Raw genomic sequence first — 21,084 nt, 5'->3', positions numbered from 1 at the left:
ATTCCCTTCCACCCTACCATCCTCCGGTTGTTTGTACGTTGGTCCCACACATGTCCCAAACGTGGCCACACAGATGTTTGTATGTTGGTCCCACAAGTGCTTCCAAGTGATTATTTTCTGTCCAACGGGCCAAAATAGGATGGATAGTATTTATTTCATAGTATGACTTTTTAGGTGATTTTGAAAACAGGAATCTGATTCTAAGGAAATTTTCTCGTTAGGAAGTCATAAAAATGATAGAAAACAGAGGTGTTTGGAAATAGAGAAAAAGGGATGAGACAGAATATACTTACAAAAAATTATTGAATGTCTGCTAAGTACTGGAGATGTGTTGCTAAACAACCTAATATACCCCCATAGAGTTGAGGGGTTAGTGAGAAAGTCAGGTACCAACCGAAATGAACAAGGATTGACTAGTTTCTCTCTCTTTTTTTTTTTTTTTTGTTTTGTTTTGTTTGAGAGAGAGAGAATGAGAGAGGGCATGCACGTGAGCAGGGGAGGGGCAGGGGGAGAGGGATAGAGACAATCTTAAGCTGGCTCCCTGCTTGGCAGAAGCCCAAGCACTGGGCTGGATCTCGTGACCATGATGTCATGACCTGACCCAAACTCAAGAGTTGGTTGCTTAACTGACCGAGCCACCCTGGTGACTTTACTTAATTACTTTGAAGGAGAAGTCCTGAGTGCTGTAAGAGTGTGTCCCTGGAGGCTAGGGCAGAAATATCCAGAAGATGGTTTTCCCAAGAAGGTGACATGGAACCTGAGACCTGAAAGATGTGGGTCTTTGGAGAAAGCAGGAAGAGCCTTGCAATGATGCACAGTGGGGGGGGGGGGGGGGAAGGGGGCAGGGAGGAACAGGTTTCAAGGCCACCGCACTGCTGATGGGGTGATACTCTTCTACCTTTAAAACAATTAGACATATGGAAGCAAAAGGGACTGACGGAAGAATTTGGTTACAGTTCAGGTAAAAAGAAACTGAGAAAACAGGAAGAATTTGAGTGAATCGAAATGATGGTGAATAAGAAGTAGGGGAAGAGAGTTGACAACAGTAAAGAAAACTTGATTAGAGCAGAGTTCTATTTAATATAGTTATTTCTCTAGAGAATGTTCTTTTTGCATTTTTCTGCTACTAATTCCTCTCCCCAATACTTTGAATGAACATTTTCTAATTTTTCACAAGGTTGTCTTTAACATTGAATTAAAACAAATACATACTTCTCAAAAATATTTGCGAACAGAATAACACAGTTGACTCTTGCTGCTAAGCTAGGTGATATCTTAGTTTGCTATGAGCATTGAATGAAATATTTGTCAAATTGTCCTTATACATAACCAAATACAGTAAAACCCTGGATTGTGAGTAACTTGTTCTGTGAGTGTTCCACAAGACCAGCATTTCTAATAAATTTTAACTTGATAAACGAGCCATGTCTTGCAATAGGAGTAGTTCCTGACGCCGAATGTCACATGATCACATCTGAGCCAATGGTTCATGAAATTCACTTTGATATACAAGTGCTTTGGATTACAAGCATGTTTCTGAAACGAATTATGCTGGCAAGTCAAGGTTTTACTATATTGGTTTAATTTGATTCAGATTTACTGATTCATTTGTCTCCTTTGTTAAAACAAGTTGTGTCCTTTTCCCTCATTTATGCTGGAGCTCATGTAATGACTGGACTGAATGGTCCATAGAAAACAGCTACATTTCCACGCACGCTGATTATCTCTTGAGTTCTGGGAATAAATCCCAACTCGATTGCCTAATAGTGGAAGAGATTTGGGGACATGGAAAAAGCTAATGCTATAACTTTCTTGTTCTTCCTTCTCTAACCTGTTAACGGTATGAACAAACAGGTGTGTGGTCAGGTCTTCTCAACAAAGTGGTGTGGGAAATATCTCCTTTTCTTATGGACACTACATGTATTTTTCTTATGCTTTATTTTGTCTGATTCCAAAATGGTTCGTTAATAACACTGTGGCTTTTATGCTACATCTGGAAGATATGCAGTCTTATTTCATGGGAAGGAGCAAAAGGACGGTGGGCGGAGTAACCTGGTTGTAATTACAGTGTACATTTATTTGGAAAGATCAGCATATTAGTATGCAGTGGCCAGATTAATTAAACTCAGCTGGGATAATTCAATCTAGTTGGTTCCTATAAAAGCTAAACATCTTTAAAACTCTTGAGGTTTGCTGTAAACCTTATGATGATAGAAGCATTTTGAATCTCTCTCTCTCTCTCTCCTATGAATTATAAAGCAACTTAAAAACCAGCCTTTTAAAAATTTTGGCTCCCTCTCCCTAAAAAAAATCCCCTATCTACTTGTCAACAAAATAGATTCTAACATCTTTCATCAGGAAGATTAGTATTTTTTTGTTAATGTATTTTTGAAGCATAATTTTTGTGAAGTTGTTTATAATTTTTAGTTTCTACACCTCCAGCAATGTGAGGTATCCATGGAAACTGTCTAGCCTATATTCAGTGCACTGGACTGCCTTCCCACACAGGTCAAGACACAAATAATCCTAGGTACTAGCTCGATTTTGGTGCCTTAGCCATTAGGCAGTTTTAACAAGAAATTGGCTTCTAATTGACACATACATTTTCATTTTTAATTAGCAGTTTGAGCCTCTACATTTTACTAACAGATGTAACATTCAAAACATGTGCCATTGTAATACATCTGTTGTACAGATGCATTTAACGGAAGGGACTTTGTGGCAAATAGTATTAATGCCTTGGCTGCCTAGCAAAAATTTGGACAGAACTGACATTATTTTCTTTAAGATGTGTTTTTAGAAAATACTTAAAGAGTCAGTCTTCTCAACCAATCTAATGGATTTTCTATTTCTATAACAGCTTTTTTGAGATATTCACACACTGTAAAATTCACCCTGCTGAAGTATCCAGTTCAGTGGTTTTTAGTATATTCACAGATTTGCAGACAATGCCCACTGGCTTATTTTAGAACATTTTCATTACTCCAGAAAGAAACCCCATACCCACTGGGAATCACTCTCCACTCTCCCACCCCTAACTCCTGGCTACCACTAATCTACTTTCTATCTCAATGGATTCTCCTCTTGTAGAAATCTCATGTAAATGTAATAATAAAATATGTGATCTTTTATAACTGCCTTCTTCCACTGAGAGCAATATTTTCAAGGCTCATCTATTGTAACATGAATCAGTACCTCATTCCCTTTTTGTTGCCAAATAATATTCCATTGTATGGTATACCACATTTTATGTACCCATTTAGCATTTGATGGACATTTGGGTTGTTTCTACTTTTCAGCTATTATGAATACTGCCTTCATTAACATTCACGTACAAGTCTTTGTGCAGACGTATCTTTTTATTTCTCTTTTGTATAGCCCCAGGACTCTCCCTCTCCCTCCCCCCTCTCTTTCTCTCCCTCTCTCTCGAGAGTTGCTAGGTCACATGATAACTGTTCAATTTTTAGGGATTGTAAAATAGTTTTCCAAAGTGGTTGTACCATTTAATATTTCAATCAATAATGTATAAGGGTCCCTATTTTTCTACATCCACAGACTTGTTATTGTCTCTCTTTTTTATCTTAATTATCCTAGCAGATATGCAGGGGTATGAAGGGGCAGGTTTTTTTTTTTAAGGAGAGCAATTTAGTATTGTGCAAGCTTCTAAATTAATTAAATGAATTTATATTACTTATTTACTTATCCACTGCTCTTGATTTGTAAGTAAATATACCTCTTATCTCTATCCATACTGTTGTTTTCTTTACTAATCTTAATGCGGGCCCGACTCAACATATGACATCAAAACTTAAGTTGGTGGTAAATTGAAGTATCGTATAGAATGTGGAGCAATGAACAAAGGCAAACACTGAAAACAAATAGTTTGATTAAAAAATTATTTCCTAAATTTCTGGCTTAATTTAATCTTGCTTTATGTGAACTGAAAAATGGGTATGTTAGTGATGCCACCTGCTCTGAACCTTAGTTGTTTCCAATGTCAGATTAAATCCATTCAATATAATATATCTTCCAATTCTAATCTGCCATCAGTTGTATTGCTGGAAAGATAAAGAGCACTGCCAATTGAGCTATAACACACTATTGATTTTGGATTGACCTGTCTTTCAGAAATGTTAAAATGTGGAGAAAAAAATGTCTGTTACAATCATTGAGATTGAGGGGCGCCTGGGTGGCTCAGTCACTTAAGTGTCTGACTTTGGTTCAGGTCATGATCTCACTGTTCATGAGTTCGAGTCCTGTGTCGGGCTCTGTGCTGACAGCTCAGAGCCTGGAGCCTGCTTCCGATTCTGTATCTCCCTCTCTCTCTGGCCCTCTCCCGCTTGTGCTCTGTCTCTCTCTCTCAAAAATGAATAAACATTAAAAAAAATTTTAAAAAGAATCATTGAGATTGAAATATAATAGAGAAGGAGGTGTGATGTGCACTTCTTGCCCCCTCTACCCCCTGCCTTGGAGGCAACCCAGTCATCTATGCTTACCTATACCCAGGGGAGAAAACAAGACTTTTAACAATTCAAGACTTGATAAGTACCTTTTACAAATATGCATTAATATCTAGGAATTAAAAAAAAATGGTATATTACCCAGACCACACACAGGAAAAGTGGAGAGAGGTAGTTGTTAGTTTAGGGGTATGAGATCAGCAACCTATAGTTCACTGAAATGATTCTTTCCCCTCTCCTCTTCAATGTACTAATTAAAAATAGCTGGATGTTTACCTCAAATCATATTTATTAAAGTGTGTAAGTTTTCTTTTCAGCCCAAGGATGCTTTGTTTTGTTTCTTTCGGAAGCCGACATCAGCAGGCGATTCATAAGCTTGTGAAAATTGTGTTTATAATGCAGATGCCTGGCACCCCAGCTTTACCAAGAAACTACCTTTTCATAACAACAAATGTGCTTTGCATGTTATCGAAAATAACCTTTTTAGTACCTGGATTCTAGTTACAGTCTTAGATATATAAGGTAGTGTAATATCTGCTGGGGTATATGCCAGAGGGAATCAAAATGATTTTAAAAATAGGGTTTAAAAGACCTACTAGTGTTTAAGGATACCTAGTGTTTAATAAACCTACTCAAGGACTTTCTGAAAAAGTCTGCTCCTGAGTTAGGCATATGGCCTTTAATCAGCTCAGGCAGCTTTAGGTTTGTTTGAATTAATACCTCTTTTGTTTGGAGGGGGTGGGTAATAATTGTATTGGTACTCTGAAACACTGATGAATATTTAAGGAATTCCTAGTTTCCACTAGCTCTAAATCATTATCTCATAGTTTTTCACTGTGAAATTCTTTGAAAATTATGATTAACATGGCACACAATGAGGAGCTCATGGGGGAAGATACTAGATATTAAAGCAGGCAAAATATATGGTCTCATGGACAATTTGATGCAGGAAATGATCAAAATCAGGTCTACATATTTTTTTAATGTCATAACAACAAACACTAAAGAAAGAAAATGATTTTCATTTTATGAGGGAAAAGTGAAATAAAAGAATTATCTTTAATTTTATCCTGCATTAAAATTATGACACACTAGGAGCGCCTGGGTGGCTCAGTTGTTTAAGCTTCCAACTTCAGCTCAGGTCATGATCTCATGGTTTGTGGGTTCGAGCCGGGTGTCAGACTCTGTGCTGACAGTGCAGAACCTGGAGCCTACTTTGGATTCTGTTTCTTCCTCTCTCTCTCTGCCCCTCCCCCACTTGTGCTCTGTCTCTCTCTCAAAAATAAATAGACATTAAAAAATAAAATAAATAAAATTATGACACACCCAAACATAATATCTTAAAAAGACAATAGTGGCTTTGTATATTTTGAAATGACATATTCACATAATACTAGAAATTATGTCGCTAAGTCACAGCCTTGTGTGTGATCAAGGTGGTTTCTATGTTTGTCAATAAAACATAAAAAATCCTATTCCCATAGACATATTGTAACAAGGAAGGCCTTGACTAGTCTCTTGGCATATTAATGTGTTCTTTTGCCTTAGGTCATATCTGTGACCATTAGTTCATATTTTACCTTCTGAAAATTCAAAGAAATTGTTCATCTTTATTTTTAAGTCTTTTCTAACATTTCGCTTATTGGATTCTAACATAATTTCCTTCTTTCAGCCATAGAACCATAGTTAATGAGCTTATACACTAAAAATATTTAGTTTGCAAGTAACATTGAATGCATCTCAAATATTTGCCAAAGTTATAAGACATGATATACAATGTATATCACAGCCTTTAAATAGATGGCACTCAGCATCAAATTTTGTTGGTAAACATGGTGATCTCTAATGCAGAATCATTTCTTCATACACTTACTCAAAATTATTTATTGAGTAGTTAATGTGCCAAGTTTTGCATAGATCTTAGAGTCACTGATCAGCAAATAAAGAAGAAAAAGGCAGTCCCTATCCTCGTGGTGTTTACAGTCCAGTAGAAGGATACTGAGATCATTCAAAGATTGAAATAAATACATATATAACTCAAACACATGGTGAAGCATGTGGTGTTTGAGGCGATTGAATGAGAGCTGACTTGGTGCAGCTGGAGAGGATGACCCTGATATGGATGAGCTGAGACCTAAAGTTGAGTGGGAGTTAAGTAAGCAAAGTTGGGAGTATTGGTGTTGAGGGGTTGGGCACTGAAAGCATGACTGGCAAAAGGGAACATTATCTGCTAATGTCCTGAGGCAGAAGGGAACATGGTGAGACACTAAATGGCTTGTGTGGCGGGAGGAAGATGTGGATTGGTTGAGAAAACAATGTGGATAATGGTTCAAGATTTGTGGGTGTTGTATCCTGGATCCTCGCCTAAGCCATGTGATGGATCGTGGTCAGTATTCAGAGGGGTGAAAAGCAACAGAACGTCAAATGTAGGAAGCTATCGCCATTTTGAGGTTGAACATTTTTTGAGTATTTTCTTTTAATAGGATGTTGAATTTATTCGAAATAATAGGGACATCATTTTTAATTGTAAAGCATAGTAATGTAATGAAGAGCCATGAACCCCTCAGCCAAGTAAAGAATGAAAAAATTATCAATACCTTGTATCTACCTATGTACTCTGTCTTCCCTTCCAGAGACAACAGGTAGCTCACATTTTAATACCACACTAGGACTTGCTTTTTCCCCTTTCTCTGAATATTATGTTTCTAAGATTCATCAAGGTGGTTGTATATTGCTGTGAGACTCTGGTTCATTCGTGTTTACATTGTATAATATTCTGCTCTGGGAATACACCACAATTTATTGATCCATTTTCCTGTCAGTAGGTATTTGGGTTGATTTGTTTGTTTGTTTTTGTGTTGTTGTTGTCATTGTATTTGCTATCAATGCTTGTATGAATGCCTGTGATGTGGTACTTATATAAATATAAAATGCCAGCTCAATTCTTTTGTTCACTTTTCTACTGGATTATTTTTTTCATTGATTTGTAAGCATTATTCATATATTCATATACAGTAAAACCTCAGTTTGCGAGCAAAATTCATTCTGGAAACATGTTTGTAATCCAAAGCACTCATGTATCAAAACGAATTTCAAGAACCATTGGCTCAGTTGTGATCATGTGACATTCTGCATCATATACTCCTTTTGCAAGACATCGCTCATTTATCAAGTTAAAATTTATTAGACATGTTTGCTCCTCTTGGGGAACGCTCACAGAACAAGCTACTCGCAATCCAGGGTTTTACTGCATTCTGAATTTTAGTTCTCTGTTGTTTCAAAAGCCTCTGAATACTGAGTGCAAAATGAATTAGAGGGGCACCAAATGAATATAAGGAGAATAGTTAGGAAGTATACCCTTTCTTAATGAACGATTATTGCATGATAATTTTATAAATGTATTTAATAACCTTATATTTCTCATGTTAAAAATGAATATCAGGAACATGGAACATTGGTTTTCCTACTGACGGTACTTTAAGAAAAGTTGGTCTCAATTGGCTTCTGATGAATTCCACTTTGTGCATGCAGTAGGGATGATTGAAACCTACGCACGTGTAGGTGTTGTTTTTATGAAAAAAACCTACTGATCAAATTGGCTCTGAAGTAATATTCTTCAGAATTAATGCTGTTTTCATTTTCCTTCTCTTAAAAACTTGTGGAAGGTCAGATCTGGATATAGATATGAGTGGGTAAAGCTATTTCTGTCTTCATGGCACTGGGCATTGTAATGTCCTGTACATGCTGTGAGTTTGACAAGTCTTATTTTCCTGTAAACATTAAAAACTATTATAATAACTGTTTACTTAGCACTTATTATAGATTAAGGACTTAAAGCTTTTCATATATACTTTACATATAGCCCTGCGGTATGGACATTATTATTCACAGATAGGGAAATTGAGTGTCAGGGCAGTTAAATAAAGTTCTTGAGATTGCAAAGCCAGTGGCAGAACCTGGATCCAAACCAATTGCATTGGTCTCCAAGACATCATCTTTTCTACTAAGTATACAGGCTTTTCATTCCCAGAGTTTCATAAACTAAATTTATTCCATGTCAAGCTGTGTATATAAATATTATCTCATTTAATTCTCAAGATCTTCCTTTGAAATTGTGCTATGCAGAGCTCCTCATCATTCCAGCAGCTCCATAAACATTTCTCTCCTACCTGAGGAACTTCTAAATATATTCTGAATTTGTTAAAATTTGGCTTTCTTTTGTCAAAATATTTGCACTGATTATGAGTAATGCGTTAGTTTTCTTCCTCCCTTCTAAAGACAATTTCTTTCATTGTATATGGGAAAAGAGATGAGTCCCCCGCCCTCCCCCCTCCTTACTCTGTGTGTGTTCAGGGGAGTGGGGGAGGATTCTCTACAATGTTGTTCCCTTGACAACTTCAAGGTCATGTCTTCCTCTCACTGCCCTGTGGGCCAACACTCTCTTGGTTATGATCAGTAGTTCACAGCTTGGAGCTCATAGATGGCACTGGGAACATGAGACTTTAGAGAAATAGGCAGGTCTATGCAAGGCTGAAGAGTGCTGGTCTTCTGTGTCTTTCTGTATGTTTCTTACCTCTTGTGACACCAGCTTGCAAAGTGGTACGCATATATCAATCTTTACTAAATAGTTGTGGAAATATAACAGGAATCACAGCAGGTGAGGATTTGAATTTTTTTGTTTTTTTAATGTTTTATTTATTTTTGAGAGAGAGAGAGACAGAATATGAGTGGGGGAGGTGCAGAGAGAGAGGGAGACACAGAATCCATGAAGCAGCCTCCAGACTTTGAGCTGTCAGCACAGAACCCGACGCAGGGCTTGAACCCATGAACCAGGACCTGAGCCAAAGTCGGATGCTAAACCAACTGAGCCACCCAAGTGCCCCACAGCATGTGAGGATTTAAAACAGCAAGCTAAATAGGAGCCTTCCCATTATTCGAGAGGAAACCTCTCCCATTATACTTCATATTGTTATTCAGATCCGAGTTAGTTCTCTCATTTATTCTCATCTCTTCCCACTCCTGCTTTATCCTCTCATTTTCTCTGGGGCCTCCCATAAACTGAGTCTGTTATTGAACTACATACCTCACTGTATTATCCCTCAGGGACATAGTCTTTGCAGAAGCTTTGAAATGACCACTTGAAATTCCATTTTTCCCAACCTTTGGTGTGAGAGCACATGCTTGCATTGGCAGCATATTGATCCCATTTTTCCAGAAACAAATAGCACTCAGTAGGTTTCTACACTATGTACCAAGGGATTATGGGCTTAGTATTAGTGGTTGTGCACACTGCCATTTGAGTGTAATTTTATGAGGTAGTGACTTATGATGTGTGAATCTGGTAGTTGGACTTCAATAGTGAAATGGTAGCTAAAACTTACCTGTTTATTTCTTGTTTATTTACCCTTCTTTCAACGCTTTATGTTCTGCAGATCAGATAAAGACTGCTTACACAGAACACTAACCAATCACAAGCAGAAAAAAAAAATCCATTCTCCAGTACCAGGGGTGAGGGATTGCATATGTTCTCAAACTCTGAATTTAAGCAGACCCTGTATTTAAATTGCTGAGGTGTTTGAGTCCATTGAGTTTGATATCAGTCAGCGTGCTTCTTGGAAATCAAATACCGAGAGGCTTTTATTATACCCCAAGAAAAGAAATAGTTTCCTTTTTTCCTCGCTAGTTATGGGGTGCAGGCTCATCCCCTAACACAGCCTTTTCAGCAACCCTGTTTGCTGAGAGGCTAGGTTTTTTGATCATCCTGGAGTGATGACCGAAGTCATTTTTAGCTTCAGCATCATCATCAAATGTTTACATATGATTTACTGTTTAAATGTTTAAATTTCACAAATGGAATCAAATGGTCTGGTGAGGATTATTTATATTGAAAAACAGTGCCATGTGCCTTAACTCTACATATTTGGAAATTCTTTCAGCATATGCTGCCGAAGTTTTTGCCCCCTTCCCTTTCCTAACAGTTCCTGACATGTGGTAGAAATGCAGGATGTTCTTACAATGAATAAGAAAAAAAAAAAAAAGGAAGGAAGATAGAAGTATATTGCCACAGTAGTGTATGAATAATTTGTTTTAACATTTTCCAGTCTTTTTTATAAGCCCTTTTCCTAGAATTGTTGAGACATCCATATGTTTTTCAAGATTACAATGATTATGTTGTTATATTGATGAAGAGCATTTTGTGGATGTATATAATAACTACTCCTGTTGAAGTTTGTGTGTTTCATCTTGCGAAAGCTGGGAAGAAGCATCCAGGGTAGGAATGGCCTTCACTGCTTGGAGTCAGGGACTAAGAAATTCAAACCATTAGACAGCTAGATTATAGGAGACTGGCCACATTTTTCCCAAAGGAGTTCCTTGAAGATGTAGTTGAGTATAATGATGGACCTAATGTAATTCCAATTAGGGTACAGCTATTGCAAGAATTTATTTGAAATTAAAAATGTACCTTTTTACCCCTGGGAATTCAAGTGAGGAAAAATATCTAAGCAGACATGCTATCATTAAACAAAAAGGTTAGGGAAATATCAATTAGGCTAAACCAGGTTTAATGTTAAAAAGAGTCTATGTGGAGTCTACAGGTACATACAATAACGTCCTTACAGATCTCATCCACACTGACTAGTAGCTAAGCGATAGTCTTTGAGGGAAAACCCTAAATTAAGCATCTCCAGTTTTCAGTTGTCATTACCTTTCGAATTTCCAACGGAGGACTTGTTTTCGAGGATTCCGGTTGTGGTTGTCATGGTTTGATGGTGTCTTCATTATATTTTCCACAGTGGAAAAAATATTACTTCAATGTGTCATTTTTCCAAGGGAAAGGGAACACATGTGGATTCAGTACCTCAAATATCATGTCCTTGAACTTTTCACTCTTAAAGCTATTAACCTATTATGGCAAACAGTGTTGTGCTTTCTGGAAAATCAAAGAAAATCCTTGGTCCTTTCTAAGACTAGTAAACTTTTGTTATTCTTTCTACCCATGAAAAGCAATAATTTCTAAGCTTAATTTTTGAGACACTGGAGTTGGTGCAACAGGAAGTGGCCAGGAAAAAAACGGTCCTCCCAGATATTCACAAACTGTCAGCATGATTGCTCTGGCCACAAAAGATGTCTTTTTATGGAGATGTTTTGTTGTAATTTCAGAAGGTGGTTGTTAGTTATCTTGGCTCCATTACATTTAGCACATCTGGGATGTGTTCACATGAAGACATTGGCTAAAAGCTGTGTCTTGTGGCCTGGAATTGACTCTGATATTGAAAAGACTGGAAAGGACATTTCTTGCTAGTTGGCCTCATCCAGCAAGGACACCTTCCATGGGAAGCCCAGTCAGGAATTCATTTTGGAATTGAAGAGTGAGTATAATAGAAGTCAAACTTCTCAATTGTTGTAGAATTCTTTTCAAAATGGCTTAATGTGCTTTTCGTTCTTTCCCGAATTTCTGCCTTGACAGTTATAGCTCCATGGCACCAGAATTTACAACCCTGGCACTGGAATTTCTGCCAGTAATTCTAAAATTAATTTATTGGAGTTAAAGGAATTTGTGGAAATGACTGTCATCTGAATTATCACCACTGTAACCCATCACCGATAGTGCAGGCCACTAAGGATACCCTAAGACAAGTGTGAACACAGGACTTGCCTTGATCCTCAAGTCAGAATTTGGTGTTTGGCAGAAGAAATCAGTTGTGCTCAACTCGTCATGTAGCAATATCGGGAGTTTTCAAAGCTTAAACGAGGATAACTAAGACAAACAATAGAGTCCCATTCATCTGCACCTATTCTTGTTCATTTTTAGTGCCGAAGTTTGTGTCTGTTGAAAACCATGGAGTTGGAGCCACAGTAGAGTTTTTCCACTTTAGTTGGACTTCTAGAAAGGTCCATTTTATATAGTGCAGTGTACACATATTAGCTCACACAGACAGAATTCCAAGGACTGGTTAATAGTGGACGAATTAGGATTTTCAGGTAGTTTATCATTTATTATTTTTGCTCTTTCGTTAGTGGATATAGAAACTTTGTCACTTACATGGGAAGGTTTGGTATGAAGTGAGAAAGTCTGTACAAAAGCACTTTGTAAATTGAACACTGTTGTGTGATCTGGATAATATCAATACTGGCAGCAATAGCACCAGCTCTGCACAACTTACGTTGCACCTCCTATGTGCTGGGAACTATTCTGAGTATCTTATAAGTTTTTACCTATTTAATCATCACAGAAACCCAAGGAGGATAAGCATTATGACTATTCCATTTGACAGTTATGGGACTGAGGGCGAGGGGGATGGAATAACTTGCTTAAGGTCCCCCAGTTGATATGTGGCATGAAGAGAAGTGGAACCCAGGCAGTGTGGCTCCAGAGTTAAGAACAGGGATAGAGGAAGTCCTTTCCTCCTTCCATGGCATTCTGAATATTACATAGTTAGAAAATGGATGCTGTTGACAAGGCTGGAATTGGATAAGAAAGATTTAAAAAAATCAAATTACTCATTTGATTTTGATGTTTATGAATCTGACAAGTATCTGTGATTTTATTTTATCTTCCCAAAGAAAATTTAGGAATAATAGCAAATATGAGGCTTGTCTTAATTTGATATGACACACTTCTACTCTGTAGTTGATTTTGAACAGCTTTATTCTTCTCACAATATAAAGGGCATTTTTAAAAACAAAGGATAAAATGCAGCTTTCTATTCTCCTTTTTAAAAAAGATACACCATTGTCTTATCTTTTGGTAGGGTTCTTGGAGTAATGTGGTTAAAAGGCTCTCTTACATAGACTAAAAAGAGAGCTAATTCACAAGGACCCAGGAGCTCTGTTTACAGCAGGTTCTCTTCCAGACAGTGACACGGACTTGAGTGATTTTAAGAAAAACAGGCCTGCATTTTCATGTTTTTCAGCTTTATTTATTGTAGGTGGGCCAACTGTATCTTACAGAGTTTGAGTGAGAAGCAGTACATTGGCCTGTAGAGGTGAGAAGCATGGTTACTATAACAAACTGAGCTACCCTTTATAGAAATTTAGTACTTAAGTAAAAATATTCTCATATTTTTCTTCCCAACATACAACTATAGCTCCATAGTTAATGGGTCTCAAAGCTCTCTTAGAACATCTCCTTCTGCTATAACAAGATGCACAGCAAAAGCCCATTTGACTTCAAAGAAATATTTTATTTTGTTTTCCCTTTCCTTTTGGAAAGATCATTTTTTTTTTTTTTTGGTCTGATGAAATTAGTCCAACTCGAAAGGCTTTCTCTTAATAGAAAAAAGAGACAGACTCTTTTTTTCTTACGTATTCTCTAGGTTCTCTATTTCTTCCAAGACTGGGCATCACCTTTACTCACTATAATATTATATGAAAAAGTCTTAAAGGAAGAAAACATGAAATAGGGAACAATGGCAAATGTCTGTGTGCTAAAATTTTAATTATCGATAAATAAAAGTCACTCTAAGGATAAAGAACTCCAGACACTCTAAGTGTCTATTAAAATTCTTGGCACTGTGACATTTAGGGCATATTTGTTGTGCATCGACTATGCACAGGACATCAGCTTTGCGCTGATGATTGTATGGTTAGTAGAGGAGATTTGCATATAAAGCCTCTTCAAAGTCAAGCCTCTTCAAAGTTTTACATGCTTCCACAGGGCCTAATATATGTGCCTATTATGGTACTGACCTTATTGTAAACACTTTGACTGGAAGATTACATATTATTCACTTAGAATAGTGTCTAGGAGTACCTGGGTGACTCAGTAGGTTAAGTGTCCCACTCTTGATTTTGGCTCAGGTGAATCGTGAGGTTGAGCCCTGTGCTGGGCTCTGTGCTGATAATGCAGAGCCAGTTTGGGATTCTCTCTCTCTCCCTCTCTCTCTGCCCCTCCCTTGCTCGTACACTCTCTGTCTCTCTCAAAAATAAATAAACTTAAAAAAAAAAAGAATAGTGTCTAAAACAGAGTAGGTACTTAATGAATATCTGTAGAATGAAGAGGGGGGATAGGTGGTATCCATAAGGTGGAAGAAAAGAACATGACATATGAGAAAGCAGAAAGACTGAGAAAACTGTGGTTGAGAAATCATCATATAGTTCAGTTCAGTTAAAATATTATGTGCGAAGACACTATTGGAAGCTACACCTGAAAAGATAGAATAGGTAGGATTTCACAAATCATTGTCAAGATAAGGGGTTAGTAGATGATCTCTTAGGTTTGGGGCCTTAAATGATCAACATGGTTCTGATGTAAAAATAAATTGAAATTGAAAGGAAAACAGGTTTAAGAAAGGACAATAAGTGATGTTGAACATCTTTTCATGTGTCTGTTGGCCATATGTATGTCTTCTTTGGAAAAATGTCTGTTTAGGTCCTCTGCCCATTTTTTAATCGGGTTGTTTGTTTTTTCTTGGTGTTGAGTTGTAGAAGTTCTTTATATAGTTTGGATATTAACCTTTTATTGGATGTATCATTTACAAATATCTTCTCCCATTCAGTAGGTTACCTTTTTGTTTTGTTGATAGTTTACTTTGCTGCTTAAGAGCCTTTTATTCTGGAGTAGTCCCAATAATTTATTTCATTTTTATTTCTCTTGCGTGAAGTGACATGTCTAGAAAAATGTTTCTACAGCTAATGTCAAAGGTATTACTGCCTATGTTTTCTTCTAGGAGTGTTATAGTTTCAGATCTCGCATTTAGATCTTTAATCCATTTTGAGTTTATTTTTGTATGTAGTGTAAGAAAGTGGTCCAGTTTCATTCATTTGCATGTAGCTGTCCAGATTTCCCAGCACCATTTTTGAAGAGACTGTCTTTTTCCCATTTTATCTACTGCCTCCTTTTTAATAGATTAATTGACCATACAGGCATGGGTTCATTTCTGGGATCTCCTATGTGTCTGTTTTTGTTCTTTAGTACCACACTATTTTGATTACCAAAGCTTTGTGGTATAACTTGATATCTGGAATTGTGATACCTCTCGCTTTGATTTCCTTTCTCAACATTGCTTTGGATATTTGGGGTCTTTTATGGGTCCGTACAAATTTTAGGATTATTTGTTTTAGTTCTGTGAAAAATGTTATTGGTATTTTGATAGGGGTTGCCTTAAATCTGTAGATTGTACTACTCATCAGGGAAATGCAAATTAAAGCCATAAGATACCAGTTTACACCTGTCAGAATGGCTAAAATCAAAATTACAAGAAATAAAAAGTGTTGGCAAGAATGTGGAGAAAAAGGAATCCTTGTGCACTGCTGGTGGGAATGCAAACTGGTATAGCCACTGTGGAAAAACAGTATAGAGGTTTCTCAAAAAATGAAAGTAAGTTTTCATATGATCCAGTGATTGAATTAGTGAGTATTTACCCAAAGAAAACAAAAACACTAGTTTGAAAAAATACATGCACCCCTATGTTTATTGCAGCATTGTTTACAATAGCTAAGAGGGGAGCCTGGGTGGGTCGGTCGGTTAAGAATCCGACTCTTGATTTAGGCTCAGGTTGTGATCTCACAGTGTGTGAGTTCAAGTCCCACATCGGGTTCTGTGCTGATAGGGCAGATCCTGCTTGGGATTCTTTGTCTTCCCCTCTCTGTCCCTTCTCTCTCTCTCTCTCTCTCAAAAATAAAGAATCTTAAAAAAAGACTATGAAAGAAAACAAGGAGTACAATAGCCAAGATATAGAAGCAACCCAAGTGTCCATGGATAGATAGATAAATGAATGGATAAAGAGGTGGGGTGTGTGTGTGTGTGTGTGTGTGTGTGTGTGTGTATATATATATATATATATATATATATATATATATATACAATGGAATATTACTAAACCATACAATAGAATGAGATTGTGCCATTTGACCAACATGGATGGGCCTAGAGGGTATAATGATAAGTGAAATAAATCAGTTGGAGAAAGACAAATACCATATGATTTCACTCATATCTGGAATTTAAGAAACAAAACAAATGAACAAGCAAACAAAGGAAAAAAGAGACAAACAGAAAAACAGACTCTTAAAGCAAACTTGTGGTCGCCAGAAGGGAAGTGGGTGGGGGGATGGGTGAAATAGGTAGAGGGAATTAAGAATGTACTCATCTTGATGAGCACGGAGTAATATATAGAATTAGTGAATCACTATATTGTACACGTGAAACTAATATATTTTGTTAATTATACTTCCAAGAAAAAAAAGAATAAAAAAGAGGAGGTCATTCCATTGTGACAAATTGAGTTTGAGGTGCCAGTAGAAACTCCAGATGAAGATAAGGAAATCTAAGTGGAAACAGGATGAAAAGCTTAGGGGAGCCAGGTCGAGCTGGAGGAAAGACATTTGGCAGTCAGACTGCAGAAGTGGTTATGCAACCAGGGATCAGATAAATTTGCTGACAGGGAGAGGGAAGGCGAGGAGAGCAGCAGGACAAGAGAGCTGAGGATGAAACCTCAGAGCATGAGAAGGAGGTCTAACCAGAGCAAGAGAGAGAGAGGAAACGGTGAGGGCCACGTGTCAAAGTGTCACAGCATTGGAAGGTGTGCCTGGGGAGTGACCCTGGGTACCGTGTGTGGAAATGGCCGGGGCGACTCCATCAAGCATTGAGTTCAGCTCTTTGCTGTACCACCTGTTAGCTGCACGATCTACATCCGGTTACCTGAGCTCTTGGGCCCCAGTGTTCTTACCCACAAGATGGGACTAACACCTCAGTAGTTGCTGTGTTAATTTAGTTTTTAAAAGTATTCTTTAATAATACCTTAAAATCACTTGTCTATTGAAATAATAAGACCAATAAAATGGAAGATCTGGAGTTATCTGTATGTCTTATGTACATCAAGGAACTATATTGCAAAACATTGTATTTTTTGTTGTTGTTGTTTATTTATTTGTTTTGAGAGAGAGAGCACATAAGCCAGGGAGGAGCAGAGAGACAGGGAGAGAGAGAATCCCAAGCAGATGGAGCCCTATGCAGGGACTCGATCTCAGGAACCATGAGATCATGACTTGAGCCAAAATTAAGAGTTGGTCATTTAAACGATTGAGTCACCCAGGTACACCAACAAAATATAGTATTTTATTTTTTTTACTTTAATTTTTTTAAAGAGAAAGAGAGGGAGAGCATGATTTGGAGAGAGGGAGAGAGAGAGAGAAAGAGAGAGAGAGAGAAAATCTTAAGGAGGCTCCACACTCAGTGCAGAGCCCAAAGTGGGGCTCAATGCGGTGCTCAATCCCACAACCCTGGGATACTGACCTGAGCTGAAGAGCATCGAGAATCGGATGCTCAACTGACTGAGCCACCCAGGTGCCCCAAAATATAGTATTTTTAAAATGTCTTGTAATCAGTATAACATTGAAGACTTAGGAACTTCTGAATTACATATTTTATAAAGGAATACACTTGTCTTTTGCCCATCAGTTTCTGAATAAAGCCCTTGGAATTTAAATATATTCACTCTGTCTTATCAAGCTTAATTTTTTGAGCACCTGTTGTATACCCAGCACTTTCCTGGCTCTATTTACCAATCTCCTCTTAAATAGGGCTTTTGGTTTCCAATTCTCAGGGTGTTTATTAAACTGTGTCTTCTTTAGGCATCACTAATATTCTTAACAACACTAGGACCCTCAGCCTTTGAGGCAATCTTAAATTTATAGTGCATAGATTTTCTTAGTACAATCTGTTGTGATTTTCTCAGTACATTTCATGGAAAGTACTCTAGTTTGTTCTTTATTTCTGGGAGAAGCAAAATCATTTTCTTAGGAAGCATTTGCAAATTTTCATCTCGGAAAATATTCTATATAAAATTAATTCTTCCATATCAACACCATTGATAAAATGCATCTTGAGTGGGCATTTTAATGTACTGCTACTTTCCCTTTTCATTAGAAAGAGAAACAATAAGAAACACTTTTCTTATCCCTTTTATTAGGGCAACACATTAAGAAAAATACTCCTGAATCGCTACTTTAAAGGAGACTATGGAGTTGGTATCAATGGACACCTCTCTGGAACCTACAGCAAATCTGCACAAGGGGGAGGTAAGACTGATCATTTGCCCCTCGTTCTAGGATTCTAGTCACATGTCTTTCTGCTGGTGCTATGCTGGTATTTAACTTAAAATAGCATAAATATAAAAAATTCACTCGAAAAGCACTATTACAAACTTTTGACATTTTTTAAACCCAAGCCCCTATTATATTTAATGGGGAAGGGAAAAAATTCCAATGATAAATATTCTTTTAAAAAAATTTTTTTTTAAATGTTTATTTAGTTTTGAGAGAGAGAGAGAGAGAATGTGAGCTGGCAAGGGGCAGAGAGAGAAGAGGACACAGAATCTAAAACAGGCTCCAGGCTCTGAGCTGTCATGTCAGCACAGAGCCTGACACAGGGCTTGAACCCGCCAACCGTGAGATCATGACCTGAGCCGAAGTTGGACACTTAACCAACTGAGACACCCAGGCGCCCTCAATGATAAATATTTTTAAGGTCTAAGAATTCAAAAATGTTACGTACTAATAATGTCTGTAATTAAGTTTTACTTATTTATTTTTGCTAATCACAGGGAGCTTTTCGGGACAAGATTCAGATAAGATGGGGATATCAATGTCAGATATTCAGTGTCTACTGGATAAAGAAGGTGCATCTGAACTTGTCATTGATGTTATAGTGAACACCAAAAATGACAGAATTTTTTCAGAAGGAATTTTACTTGGCATTGCCTTGCTCGAAGGAGGAAATACACAAACTCAGGTATCTGTTTATCATGATGAGCGTTATGTTGGTTATTTGTATTTCTTATTTACTTGTCATAGAAACCAAGGAAAGTAATGTCTTTTTCTCTTACCTTCTCATGACTATCTTAAAAAAAAACCTAGCAACTTTCATATTTTCCTTATAAATTTATTTAATTTACTGTAGAAACTACAGACCTTCACAAATTATTCAGTGAAGCTGAACATTCCTCAGAAGCATCCTTTCTAACATCATACCAGAAATTCTGATTTGTTGAGGGGAACTTTCAGCAGAGAAAAACAACATTTTGACTCATCTAAGAATTAAATGTAAAAATAGATAGATAGATTCATTCAATGAGCTAATATATATAAACACCTCACACAGTATTTGGCATCAATCAGGTTTTAGTAACATTGACCACCCCTATCAGCACATCCCCTTCCATTTACTTTTCTAGAAGTTTAGAATAGCACCTTTACTCGATGCCCCAAATCTCCCAGTGCTTATTACCCTGATCCCTCTGAGTAAGTGAATTCTCACTGGTCCAGGGAGAGAAGAACAATTTCATTCATTCATTTATCCTAGGAGAGGAGAGTTGAAAGCTGTTACCACCTGCATGCAGGGATCATCAGCCACGCTTTCTCAAAAAGCACACACTTCACTTTGAAACTCTTACCAGTTGCCCCTGGGCTCCTGCACTCCCAAAGGCAGAGCACACTGGGTGAGCTAGAGGACAGTGCTGGCGAGTGTTCCCAGAGAACACACATCTTCCTCCTTGTCCTGCCACTCACTAAACCTGCTCTTTCCAGGTTTGTCTCGGTTGGAGAAGGAAGCTATGCTTACAGCTAATTGGAAATGGCAGAATCAACCTTTCCTATTCATGGCAAATAGAAACCCTATCTAATTGAAAGCCAGGATATTTTCCTTTATTAATCCACTAGATGCAATGAACAACAGAAGTTTCACTATATCTAATAGCAGGTGGCTTTAGGAATAAAGGCCTCATGAGCAACAGATGTCACGGTGACCAAAAAGCATCTCCCAAACGCCGATCCCTCTTAGTCGAAAAACAAATTTTGAAAAGTCTTGTGGTGGTGAAGCTTCAGCACAAACTCCTCTGAGGGACGTTGGGGAAAGTGGGTGGTGGAGGGATTTGTGTGGGTTTTCTTGGAAGTAGTCTTGTCTTCCACAACCAGATATTCACTTGGGACTTTCTAAAGAAATTGTCTAGGCAACTACATAATATGAGATGTAGATTATCCAGACAGTAGTGAAGGAATTCTTTTTTTTTTTTTTTTTTTTTTGCATCTCAAGATAGAAGCAATCCTTGCCGATAAAGTATCTTCTAGATTCCTGTTATTGGACCACATAGGGTCATCAGATGAGATCATCTTTCACCCTCCATACATATGTACGTCTATTTATGTCCTCATATTGCTACAGAATAACCCAGCTTCTGTCAGAAGCTTCCTGTTCTACTTTAAGATTCTTGACAAGTTCCCTGAACCCTCAAATACCTTTTAGTCCCTTTTCACATGATGTTTCTGTGGCAGTTGTCACTGATGACTTTTTCTTTGGTTTTGAAACCTTTTCAGCTTAGGTCTTGGGACACTACTCTCTTCTCACCTCCTGCCATTTCTTCTTAGCCTTCTGTGTAAGCTCTTCTTGATTTACTTAACTGTTGAATCCTGATGTCTCCCAAGTTTCTTTGGGCTCTCCTCTGTTTATTTTGCTTGTTCCTTCATCCTGACTTCATTCATTTCTGCATCTTTAACTTCCATTCGATGCTGATGATTCCCCACTCTGTGCACCAATAGACTCTACCTCCAGCTATCTTCCAGAAATATCTTGTGGGATGTCCCACAGGTACCTTAAACTCAACATGTCCCACACTGAATCCACTCT

At 37.6% G+C, this 21,084-nt stretch overlaps 1 protein-coding gene across 2 annotated transcripts in view; it reads left to right on the top strand.

Moving 5' to 3' along the window:
- ITPR2 (inositol 1,4,5-trisphosphate receptor type 2) overlaps positions 1–21,084 on the top strand; it is a 487,005-nt gene that overhangs the window by 301,715 nt on the left and 164,206 nt on the right. For both annotated transcript variants that reach the window (XM_042991994.1, XM_042991993.1), the window contains exons 38-39: positions 18,374–18,482; positions 19,007–19,194. In XM_042991994.1, the coding sequence (XP_042847928.1) occupies positions 18,374–18,482; positions 19,007–19,194 (297 nt within the window). The remainder of the gene's footprint in view (positions 1–18,373; positions 18,483–19,006; positions 19,195–21,084) is intronic.

The sequence above is a fragment of the Panthera tigris genome, chromosome B4, assembly GCF_018350195.1.
Source record: "Panthera tigris isolate Pti1 chromosome B4, P.tigris_Pti1_mat1.1, whole genome shotgun sequence".
Classification (NCBI taxonomy): Eukaryota; Metazoa; Chordata; class Mammalia; order Carnivora; family Felidae; genus Panthera; species Panthera tigris.
This window is presented reverse-complemented; position numbering and strand designations above follow the sequence as displayed.